Source organism: Cryptomeria japonica, chromosome 3 (genome assembly GCF_030272615.1).
Source record: "Cryptomeria japonica chromosome 3, Sugi_1.0, whole genome shotgun sequence".
In the NCBI taxonomy this organism is placed as follows: Eukaryota; Viridiplantae; Streptophyta; class Pinopsida; order Cupressales; family Cupressaceae; genus Cryptomeria; species Cryptomeria japonica.
This window is the reverse complement of record NC_081407.1, coordinates 808,183,887-808,196,413: the sequence shown is the minus strand read 5'-3', so window position 1 is coordinate 808,196,413 and position 12,527 is coordinate 808,183,887. Positions and strand designations below refer to the sequence as shown.

The following is a 12,527-nucleotide window of genomic DNA, read 5'->3' as shown; positions in this document are numbered from 1 at the left end:
AAACATCACGCAGTCATTTGCTTTCTCAAGAGCATTTACTTTGTATTTGCAACATTAAAGCATTGCAGTATTGCTTGTATTTATCAATTCGGGTGTACATGTAGTTTCCCAAAGTTGACATTTTATGGAGATTACATGTTCCAATATATATATCAAAACACAGAGTTTTACAAAATTTCCTTCAGTCTGCCTCAAGTTAATATCTGGTAATCTTCTAAATAGTTCCTCAAAAGGATAGTAGCTCAAATTTAAGCATTTGTAATGTTTAGTACTAGAGTATGAACTTGACATAAGACTACCAAACCGGGACTTAAAACAAAATCACCATTTGAACACTGATAAGAGTTCAACACCATGCACCAACAGAAATATACACTTGGCTTATGCATGCATGCTCTACGCATTGTGTAATTTAGAATAAGACACATTTCTGTGTTTTAGTGTACATTTTCTCAAAAAAGAGTCGTATGAGGATAAAAAGAAAGCTCAAAGCATATTCTTGATACAATAAATTATCATTACTCCAGTGTTTAGAATCCTACGTTTCTTTGGGAATCCCAAAACAGGAAGCATCTCATCATGCTTTCTAGCTCCAAACATAATGAGAACACAACTAAAACTAATTATTTTGTCTAATTCTAGTGTATTTTGTATACCTTTTTCCTCACCCAGTTCATGCCTAAAAGTTTTTCTATAATTCCAGGAATCACTTGTTCCTTGCTCTCTCCAAATCTGGGAGATCTACAAGAGAATGCCAACAAGATAATATCAGCATCACTATGTTAAAGTCATACAAGTTCATATAAACACATATAACAGTTCAAACACAAAATCAAAAAATAAATATAAGCATTAGGCTAAGAAAGAGCAAAGCATAGTACTTACAGAGCATGCCTTCATCATCACTTGTGTCATCATCAATGTCTTCAGATTTCTATACAAGAATAATGAAAACAATGTTTGAATAATTAAATGCAATGAGAAATTATAACAAGGCCAGAAACATGTTACACAAACTTGCAAAACTAACAGATTCTACTTTATTTAATAGTCATACCGAGATGTCATCCATGTCATCCAAGCTGAATGCATCCACTGCAAAAGTTACCCGACATATAATCAGCATATTTACGTAGTCTCTTTACAGGCAATAGCTGAACCTTTTGAGCATTCAGCTCTACTCTACTTTGCATCAAGATTAAAGTCTTTTTCCACCTCTAAGTGATACTCCATTAATGATGGTGTTTTTCATTTTGAAAATGGAATGAACTTTTCAGCAATTTTGGAGGTAAATTACTAAATTCACATATTCATACAAATACAGGTGGAATAGATTGTGCATCATGTCATGAATTCATTCCCAAAACATTACGTTGATTTGACTAGATTTTTCATTCTAAAGATGCTTTTGTTTTTTATTATTTATTCAACAAGGGCATGTGTTCAAAATTGGTTTGCAAATTGATTTGACTAAATGCTAAAGTTTCTTTGCAATGCAGTGATATAGATAAATGAAATGAATTACGTGTTAAAAATGTGACAATGTAAAAATACTATTATTTTTGCGTACATCTAGACCATATAAATTGGTATTGATGAATCTTTGGATAAGATGCAACAAATCCATGAAATTTTTTTCAATACAATTGATAAGCAATACTTAAAGTAAAACACACACAAAAAAATAAATTGAGAGCCAACGCTGATTATCAATTTTCTACCTTGTGCCCCTTGTTTCTGAAGGTCAAACTCAACACTTGCTTATGTGAGTTCAGCAAGAAATAGATAAATAAACCAATGTTCCACTAAGTTTCCTGACGGGGGGATAGAGGGACGTGGGGACCAATGGCCTAAATTTGGGGACAGTGAGGGGATGGCGGCAGAGCGGTGGTTGAGGGGTGGTGCTGATATAAAAATAGAGGTCAATTGAGATCTTCAAGGCAAAATTTGCAATATAACATCTCTGTGAGTGCCCCATGAAAGGCCAACTAGTTTTCACGAAGTTAAAGGTTGCAATCAGTATGTAATGGCATGTGCCATATAGCAAGCAACCTAGCCACGTCCTGGCAGAGGTGACGGAAGTGGTGGTGCTGTGGGGGGGCTTTTCCCCCAAGTCCCCAACTCTCAGAAACGTCCCCCTACAAGGGACACAGGCTTTTTTTTTGGGGGGGGGGGAGGAGGACACATCCTCATGGAACACTGAAATAAACAAAAGAAAATGTAGAAGCATAAGCACTTACACAATAATAAGATGCGTAGGTTATTTGGTAGAGCAACAAATGGTATGCATTCATGTTGGTCAGACACAGCAAAGCTTATCTATGCCACGGTGAAAGCTTCAAGAGATTTGATGCTCCTGTGAATAATAAAATCCAAAGATTGCTTAAGACAGGAGGTGCAGAAAATGTGTCAAGCACATTTCAAGCAACAATATCGGTCAAATTTCAGGCTCGATTCAATTCAGAAGTCTCTAAATATGTCCAGAAATCAACGATGAACAAATCTATAAGGCTAGAAAGAATTTGCAAAATGATTATGCCAATAGAAAATGTGCCAGAATCTGAAGATCCATTAGTTTCCTCCCATAACCACAATTTTGCTAAGTAATGATAAAAGTTGTAATAATAAAGGGAAGCCAACATGGATGAAAATTAACAAGTGGCAACCTTTGGAAATGTTGAGATTTGACACTATTCTATCAGGAGAGAAAACATGAAAGAACAGTTGATAAAAAAAGATCGAACAAAAACTAAAAGCCAAGCTCTAAAAGATAACTAAATAAAAAGAAATTCTCAAAGGTGGTGGTGTGTCCCTCCTTGTCCCATGCAATTAGTTGGCAGCCTTAGATTTTGATAAATCCTAAATGAAATGAGAAGTTTTAATCATTGTTGAATTGATCTGATTGAACAACAGTTGCTTAGTCAAAAAACAAGTGATAGTTAAAAGAAAATTGACTATGTATAGATTTGTTCTGAAAAGGATTGATTAATAAGAATGTCGAGCTGGAAATTGCCTTCACGCCAACCTGCAAGGAAGTGAAAGATTATGGAGCCATTGATTTGATTTAATCCAATGGTGGTCATAGATTTTGAGGACTGATATGGAATCAGAACTCCAACAAAGAAATTGCTGAGTAAGAAAAGTAATATAATGGCAGACTTGTTTGGTGAACAAGTGGCGATCATTTAGAACACAGGAATCGAACATAGTTCTGATTGGAGGTTGCACTTCTGGATTTCATTGATCAAGATAGATCTAATAGAAGTCATGCTTCTGAAAGAAACAATATAAATAAATAAAGAGATCAGAGATGGTGGGTCACTCTTGGCCAGATGACAATTGGTCATGAATCCGCAGGCCTTCCGAACAGTAGGTTTCTTGCCCAAATCCACGGGGTAAACAGGTTTATCATCTGTTTTGGCATTTGCTTGAAAGGGCTCAACACTTAGAAATCAATTCATCCAGCAACATCTAACAACAGAGATTCAAATAAAGATCTATGGCAAAATGGAACAAAATCCCCCACAAATCACTTCCAAAACTAGTCAAAATGGATACTCAAGCTTCTCTACTCCATTTCACATCACAATCAACCAAATTTGTGGAAGATGAAGGAATAATCATTCCAAGAAATGGCATTCTGTTAACAAAATAATGCGGGCCATTACAACAATATTCCAGAGACAATTATGACTTGATGAAACCCGGATAACAGCTGCTGAAAATGACAATCAAATTTGGCAGATCCTTCCAAGGACACTAGATCTTTCAGATACATACAAGCAGTAAAAAACTGTAACGGATCATCTCTTGAGACTTAGAGTAGCATTACAAGTATTCTAGGCATGAAAAAGAGCCTTGAGCTCATTTGTGATATCTTTTGGCTCCTTGTCTTTAGATCTATGCTGCAGTAGTTAGATCATAACCTTACTTTTATTTTCTATAAGCATTTTGAAGCCTTCAAGGTTGAAACTTTGTGTATGACTCTTGATATTTTATATTAATGTTTAAGAATTAATTTTTGTTCTTTGTATTGAATTCAAATATCATTTCTACAATATTTTGGAGTATTGTTTCTTCTTCCTTTATTTCAGCTGAAGATGTATTCAGTAATGTTGCAGATCCTAATTTCTTTGTGGTTACTGGTAAGCAGTTCATAATGTCAAGACTATCTTGGCATCTACTATGCCTATTTCCCTTTTTTGGATCCTTTTACCCTTTTTCTCTTCATAGTTTTGTAGATTTAATGGCAAGATAGGGAAGCCAACCCAAATCTAGAGATTGCTTTTTAAGAATCTCAACTTCTAAAGTTTCCCAAATTGTGAACCAGAAATAGAAGTAATCAAACAGTTAGAAACATCAACAATAAAGCATATTGAGAATCTCAAAAGCAACAAGACTAAAGACAAACCTTAATTTGTAAATGTTTTGCATCATATGTAAGGATCAAAATTGAATAAATCAATAGCAAATAAATGATATTGGAGAGGGAGAGGGAGTAGGAAAGGGAGAGGGTGGAGAGAAGGGGGCAGAGAGAGATCTACAATCTAAATATAAATTTATATAAGAAAAATACAACAAATTATAGTAGTAATTTGTTGTGTACCCAGACACAACTTGATATTGGGATTATATAACAGCTATCTAACAAAACTAGTCCATTGACGCCTCTTGTGTAAACAAATTTATTTGTGTAAATCCATTTTGGGAGTGTACATGTCCCCATATTTTCCATTGTTTTCGGCACCATTTTGATATTTTATAACATTGCTTGCTTCATCTCATTTCCAAATGTGGAGGTAGTATCAGAGCTCCAATTGATTTTTAGCCATGGAAAAATATCGCTGAGGGGATGAAGTAACCAGTTTCAGTTGGCAGCCAAGGAGGATTTGAAGGCAACATTTGAAGCATTTGCAAAGAAAACAAGACACAAATGTCAATTCCTAGGTAGAAGAAAAGAAACCATAGATCAAAACCCCTCAACACACAGCCCCAAAATTTCCAAGTGGGAAATGGCAAAAAATTCTTGGGAAACAAGGTTAACAACTCTCCACAATTGCCAGCTGCTCAAAGCTCCTAGAGAATTTCATTTAGTGCCTAGATGAAGATTCCAATATATGGTCATAGGAAGGAAGTTGAGGTACACATGAAAGAGGAATATCTAGTTAGCATGCAAGGTCTAGTATATATGTGATTCAAAGGAGAATTTGAATGCTGTTGTAAAACATCTTAACAAAGAAGCACAGACATGGGGAGAGTGGCAGATCTTTCAAAAATTTGAAGGTGAATTCAAATTCTTTTCTAATGCCCTAACCCAAAGAACAGATTAAAATTGGAACAAGCCTTAAAAGATTAAATTGATAATTGTTTACCATTATACCTGATAAATTTAATACAAGAAATAATAATACAGATAACAATGTATACCAGAGACAGGAGTAAAATATATCTTTATTCGCACATGAAATTATTACAGAGAAGAAGACCAAAGATGGTCGGCCGAGGATTACAATTGATCTGACTCTCTTCTACTATCTTCCTTGGCAGTACACAACATATTTAAAGAACTAGACAGTTGCCAAGAGGAACACAACCATCAACCAACCAGCACATTAACTACTTGAGAGTGACAACAAACTTAATTTGGACAATTAATATATTGCCGGATAACCAGTATTATCAAACATAACAATAGGCATTTTATGCCAACTACATCATCCCCCCCAAAAGAAAAAAGTCGTCTTCCAAAAGACAAGAAAACTCAAGTAAAATTCGGAAGACTAATGACAAGAGTGTAGACAATGACTTGTGCTGGACAATCGCAACTTATAGTGTACTTGCCAAGGTGCAGCGCACCTCACAGGGTCTTGGACCAGCCATCAAAACCACATGGAACTTCATGGCGCACATCATTTTTCTGATTTTTTAAGATGCCAAGAATATTGTTGAAGAAGCCAGAAAATAGAGATTTCATATAAAAATATGCTCAAGTCGTACTCTCCAATGAGATTTCAAGATGACATGTCGGTCCACTATGTGCTGAAGACGTATGGAAGGATGGCATTGAGATGACCGTACAATGTACGACCTAGGTGGCACCTCTATGTACAACTTGCAACTTTTCCTCACGTGCGGCCTAGAATTGACATATGGCTTGGTTATTTGTTCCACTTGCTCGTACAGTGTACTCCTCATGTGTGGTCTTGACTGCCTTGATTGGTTTTCCACATACAGTTTAGTGTTCCGTAAAGTGTCTTTGAATATGAGTACGGCTCTCCCATACCATACGGCTTGTCATCTACCTTGTATGGGCTTAACTTCTCCACTATCAACTCCGTGTACGGCCTCACTCGTACATCCCCTTCTTTTGTTCGTACGACGCATGTAAGTATGTTCTTGTGTTTACATAGAGTCTTTCATGTTCGTACGTGTAAGTTGGCTCCACGTATGGCGTTCTTGGTGCCATGTATGGCTTGTGTACCCTTTCGTATGGCTTACTATCTCCCCCTCCGTATGGCGTGCTCCTTTCTTGTCCGTACGACATCCTCTTCTCGTATGATTTCCTTCTCTTCTTGCCATACATCCTTCCAATTTGCTCCTCATACGGTTTAATGTTCTTGTATGGCCATATTTTGATGTCCCTTCCTCCATACAAACTGGCAAGGTTGTTTGTGGTGTACAGGCTTGGATCCTTGTCGTATTGCATGAGGGTTTGGGAATGTTGTATAGTATGCCATACCTCAGAATGCTGTTGCCAAAATCTTTAAGTGTCATACCAAGATTATTGAATGGGCTCTGCTAAATACTATTGTACAAAATGAAGACTTGGTTGCCATGTTGTAAAACTCCTCAGACTTCGTGCATCGAGTATTGTGTTGTACAAGTGTTGGGTGTCGTACCAATTTAATAACTTCATTTTCAATTTTTTTCTCATTGGCCAACTCCATATTTTTCCTTCTTAATATTTTAATTTTCCTCGATTCCCTTTTCTTTTTCCTTCCATTTTTCATCTCCATACTATCAGATGTATCGTCCATAACTTTACACACTTTCATCGATTCCTATTCACCAAGCATTGTAGCTTCAAGAAACTAACACATTGGCAAAAATACCTTGTAGTCCTCCATTTGCTAGTGGAATAGTCCATTCAGGCAACTCATCTCATCTTCAGAGCAATCTTCCAGTTTGAGCAACCCTTAATTATTAGGTTCCATTGTTTTCCATCCTTCATCCCAAAATCTAGTTCTTTACTCATTGCCTGGTTCCTTGGGTCAATGATGTACTTCCTCCTATCACTCTCGATCAAGAGTGTGTTTCGCTTCCAATAATGATTCACCTTGGCAGTAATCAACCATCCCTTCCTAAAGAGTGTTTCGTATGCCTTCTACAATGGGATGACTACGAAGTCCAAGAAAAATTGTTGTGTCCCAATCATTACGTTTTGTGCCATCAATGTTCCCAACGACTCAATGTCATGATGGTCGACACCTACCGAGTGGAAGGTTGGCAATCAGAGCGTTGGTCTTCCAAGGCATTTCCAAGTATCATTTGGTAGTATGTTTACTCCTGAGCCTCCATCGATGATGGTGTTTGTCAACTTCTTCCCCATTATTTCCATCTTGATGATCGCCGACTTCCTCTTGATGCTCACCGTTAGCAACATTGGATTACTGGTCTCATTCCCTTCACATTGTGGTTTCCTTGTCGGTTCCTCTTGTGGTTTACATTGTTTTTGACTAATTGTGTCATCACTGACCGTGTTGGTAATTGCCACTCCTAGTTGCAACATACTTTAAAGAAGGCCTATCACCTTGATGGGTATGGTTATTTGTAGCACCCACCGAACTATGTTCTTCTCTGACTCCCATAGTGATGTACTTGCAGTTCCATTAGAAGTTATTCGTTTCTTCACCAACACTTGTTCTACTTCTGCTTTGGCTTCTCAGAGTCATTCCTTCTCCGTACAAGGGTCCAAGTACACCACCTTCTTTATCTATCTCTCGTGATTGCCAGAACTGCCTCATCTTGTTCCGCCATGTCCAGCATATTAGAACCCTTTTGCTTTGGGCAGTTGGTGTCTTCATATTACCCCGGTCCACGCCATTTGTACAATCATTGTATGTTGTCTTTCTTATTCTGACAGTCTCTCGCAAAGTGTCTCCATTCACTACATTGTTGGCACTGTATGAAAGGACGTCCTCTAGAGTCGTACTGTATTTGATTTCGCCCTCGTTGGTTTTTATAATCACCTGGCAATGCATTATGTGGTTTCGATGGAGTGGACTCTCCTTGTGTGAAGAGTACTTGTGTACTCGTCTTCAAATTGTATGGGCACTCCTTGATTGAATGAACCAACACTTGGCAAATCTCACAAAACATATTCTAGGACAATTGCCTTTCATGTGCCCCTCACTTTTGCATTTAGTACACCATAGTTTATTACTTTCTATATTGGTACCTTTCTCTACCTTCAATTCTTTTATCATTCTCATCATAATATCTTGTTGTAGGGCCTAAACCGTTTTGAATTCTTCATCATTACTACCTTCGGTGCTCTCGTCACCGTCAATCTTCCTCTTCCCTCGAGACGATGTTTCATTTTCACTTTCGATGTCCATCGCCTGATTATAAACATCGACGTACGAGGACAAAGGCACTACTCTCATCTTCTTGCGTAACGAGGAGATCAGTGCCTTGACGAACTACCTCTTCTTCAACTCGTCGGTTGGCTGGTTCTCCATTTTACCCATCAACTCCTTGAGCCTATGACTGTATGCCTGTACGTTCTCGTGCTTCATGTTGATGTGTTTTTTACGCACATACGAACACAGAATAAAATACCATAAGTATCTTATCCTCTCTTGAACAAAATATTTTGGATGTTGAAGATTCGCTTAAGGATCACCCAAAAAATTCTCCAAGGTTCTGTATGTTGGGTCACTATGTGTGGATAAGCTTTATTGGTTGATGTGATTATGCTGGAATCACAAGGGGACTTACATTCAAATGCTTGAATGCTTGATTTGCTGGAACTTAGGTCCTATCTACTCAATTGGAAGATAAAAAAGAGCAAAAGAGGTAAGGTTTGAGAGAGTCTATTCTAATCTTAAGAATGTAGGAAGATGAATGAATGACTAGATGGAATCCTACTGAGCGAGGTCTCACCATCAAAATGAACAATTTGACACAAGCTCAGTGCAATCTTCTAAGGACGTTTCAAAGATGTTCGAATCAATACCATCAAACATCGATTACCATTCAAGTTAATTCATAAGAAATGAATGTAGAACGATTTGAAGTTAAGCTCATATCATTCCAGTTGACCACACAAGGCGCAGTTACAAGTAGCAAGAGGCTAGTGGTATGGATTGGGCGGATTCCACATGAATACATTCAACAACTTCTTCCATTCAATCTAATTATTTACCATCTAACATGAAGATCCAACAAGAAACCATGCACATTGTAAAGAAACAACACACTTCACCATAACTTCAATGAAAAGAGCATCTCATTTACAACTTAGGCAACAATTTCTGCCTTCTCTTCCTACTCTACTTTAACTTCTATTCTATTCTCTTAAGACTATCTACTGACTATTAACTCACTATCAGCTATTAGCTATTAACTATTCTCCAACTGTTAACTATTAACCTTTACAAATGAAGAGTTTGAGCCTTTTATAGTGCTCTCAATACAATTCAACGACTTAGATCAATTTGAGATCAATGGCCAAGATTTTACAATGAAAACCCTAATTAGGGTTTGTTACAACAAACTCTCCTTAGCCAATGAGAAAATTACATTCAAAAAGTGTGGACCAATAGATGTCAGGGGTAGGTACATCGGAGTTTGTGCCATCACTCGTGAGTTAGGTACATTGAATCAAGACATGCAGAGGTAGACCTTCCCTGATTGGTGAGTGGTGACTAGGATGCCACTTCAACTTGCGCTTGTAGAGTTGACTTGTCACCATGAAGGGATGTTGAGAGATATCTCTTGATACTCAAAATTATCTATCCCGTCCAAAGTAGTGGTGATGGGAAGTATTGATATAGCCAAGTCATTCTTTCATCCTCGCTTGCTTGCCTTGGAGTGATTTCACGATCTCTCCTTCGCCATCTTATGGTCTCTCCATGTCAATGTGATAGAATGAAAACCTTGAAGATAACCCGCTATTGCTTGTAGGTGCTTAGTACTTTAAGTCTTCTTGATGCTGATGAAGCTTCTTGAAGCAGTCCCCTTGTATCTTGTCCTTGGTCTTGCATAGTGATGATAGGAAGTGTTTGTCATGATTGAGTCATCCCTCCATCTTGCTTGTGTCTCTTGCCGTATGGTGGTTGCATGATCTTCCCTTTTATACCTGCAAAACAAAGCAAGTATAGTATCAAACTCATATGATATGTAGCTTATATAATCTCTTAATTTTGACACAATCTCTGATTTTGAATGATTGCAATTAGTAAGTTCATTGGGCAATTTGAATATCCTAGGGCAAATCTAGGCTGTCTAAAGACGAATTTGCTAGTTGATAGGCTTCCTAGCTGAGCAAATTCGCTTTTCCTCAATACTTAAATGATAAATTTGCCTTCTCAAGACATCAGATCTGCATCCTCAATAATGAATTTCGCCTATATGCTGATGAAATTCTTTGTCCTGCTGGGGTAATTCGCTGACCTGCCACTGATGGAGAGAAAAATGTTTGAATTGATGCTTGGAATGATTGATTTGACCTTCCCTTTATATGCGATTTAGGGTAAGAGACATGTCCCTGGGAGTAATAGGCCGACTTGGTAAAATAAATAACAAAAAGCTTCTTTATGATAGCCGACTTCTTACCTTGAACTTCTCTTCTTGGAATTTGAAATACAAAATTCGTTCTAAAACTCTTGCAAGGTACATCTTTGAAATTCGCTTTGACTTGCTTGTGAAGTACATGTCCTTGGAAAATTCACTCTATGTCCTTATTAGGGACAGGACCTATATGGGAAAGTTCGCTCATTGTCCTTGGTAAGGACAGGTCAAGATGTGAAATTTGCTTTATGACCATCTCAAAGACAAAACATATCAATCACTTTGCTCTGTGTCCTCTCGAAGGACAGGCCCTATATGGTTTTTCGCTCTCTGACCTTAATGAGGATAGGACCTAAATAACATATTTTGCTCAATCTCCTTTGCAAGACACACTTTTTGTTAAATTGCTTCATTATTTGAGCGATCAAGGTCTAAACAGGGAGTTCGCTCTATGACTGGCCTAAGGACAGGCCCTAAAATGAATTTCACTTTGTGTCCTCTCTAAGGACAAGACCTATTGTACGGGTTTCGCTCTCAAACCTTGCTAAGGACAAATTCAAATCGTTCAAAAATTGAGGCAAGGCAAGACAAATTAACTCCAACACACCTTCAAATTCGATCAACCATCAACAAAGAGAACAACTTCGCCCAACATCCTTCCCAAGGATAGGACCTATATATCAATTTCGCTCAAAGACCTTCTCAAGGACAAAGTCAAGAAGTGAATTCGCTCTAAGACCAGGGTAAGGACAAGGTTCCAAAACAAATCGCTCTAAGTCCTTGATGGGGATCAAACTTAGAAGATGCATTCGGTCCAAACTGATGCAAGTTAAGCGAAGAAGTTCGCTCACCATTCTTGAGGAGAATTTCGCTCTATGACCTTAGTAAGGACAAGATCTAAAGTGCATGGACCAAGGTAAGGACATGAATTAAAAATTCGCTCACCAACCCTCCTAAGGACAAGGCTCACAATGCATTCCGCTCTTATACTCTTCCAAAGACATGACAAAAATCGTTCCAAGAGACATAGTTAAGTTCAGTCAACCATCAACAAGGAGAAAACTGCAAGCAATTTCATTCAATGTTCTTAGTGAGGATAAGATTAAGAGAAAATCACTCAATGTCCTTTGAAAGGACAAGATCAAGATGAAAATTTCTCTCACCGTCCTTTGCAAAGACAAGACTCAAGAGGTGAATTAGCTCTATGACCTTCGGCAGGACGAGACTCAAAGACAAAGTTCGCTCTAGGACCTTAATGAGGTACATCACCTTAGTGAACTTCTTGCCCTAAGACTTTGGAAAGGACATGAATTAGGTTGAGAAATTCAAGGACACCATTCAAACAACCAAGGCTTGTGCTTGCAAGAAGAAGTATGATTAGATAACACAAGAAACCTAGGCATGATTCAAAGGAGTCCTATTAACCTATCATGCTCAACTCACTTGATTTTCTTAGATCCTCATTTCAATCATAACCCTGCAAACAAGATACAAGTCATCCATTTCAAAAGCCTTAACAATTAATTGTCTTTACTCCAATCTCAGGAGACCACCCTAACTTGATGAACCCTCTGGCTACTTGAGGGACCCTATCCCTTTAATGCAAAGATTAATAGCAACTCTAAGGCTGACCAACAACTAAGCTAAGAGGACTGACCCCAGAAAGCAAAAAAGTGGGGATCCCCATTTGCAATGGGGCGATGTGTGAATACCTCACAAGTCACAATACTTCC

The 12,527-nt window shown here is 37.9% G+C and overlaps 1 protein-coding gene across 1 annotated transcript in view; it reads right to left on the bottom strand.

Moving 5' to 3' along the window:
• Positions 1 to 207: 207 nt before the first annotated feature.
• The window catches only part of LOC131054357 (co-chaperone protein p23-2), a 133,786-nt gene continuing 121,466 nt past the window's right edge, over positions 208 to 12,527 (bottom strand). Inside the window, exons 4-6 of the mRNA XM_057988854.2 lie at positions 1,058 to 1,095; positions 886 to 934; positions 208 to 741 (exon numbers count right to left, since the gene is read on the bottom strand). Coding sequence (XP_057844837.1) covers positions 707 to 741; positions 886 to 934; positions 1,058 to 1,095 — 122 coding nt within the window. The 3' untranslated portion in view covers positions 208 to 706. The remainder of the gene's footprint in view (positions 742 to 885; positions 935 to 1,057; positions 1,096 to 12,527) is intronic.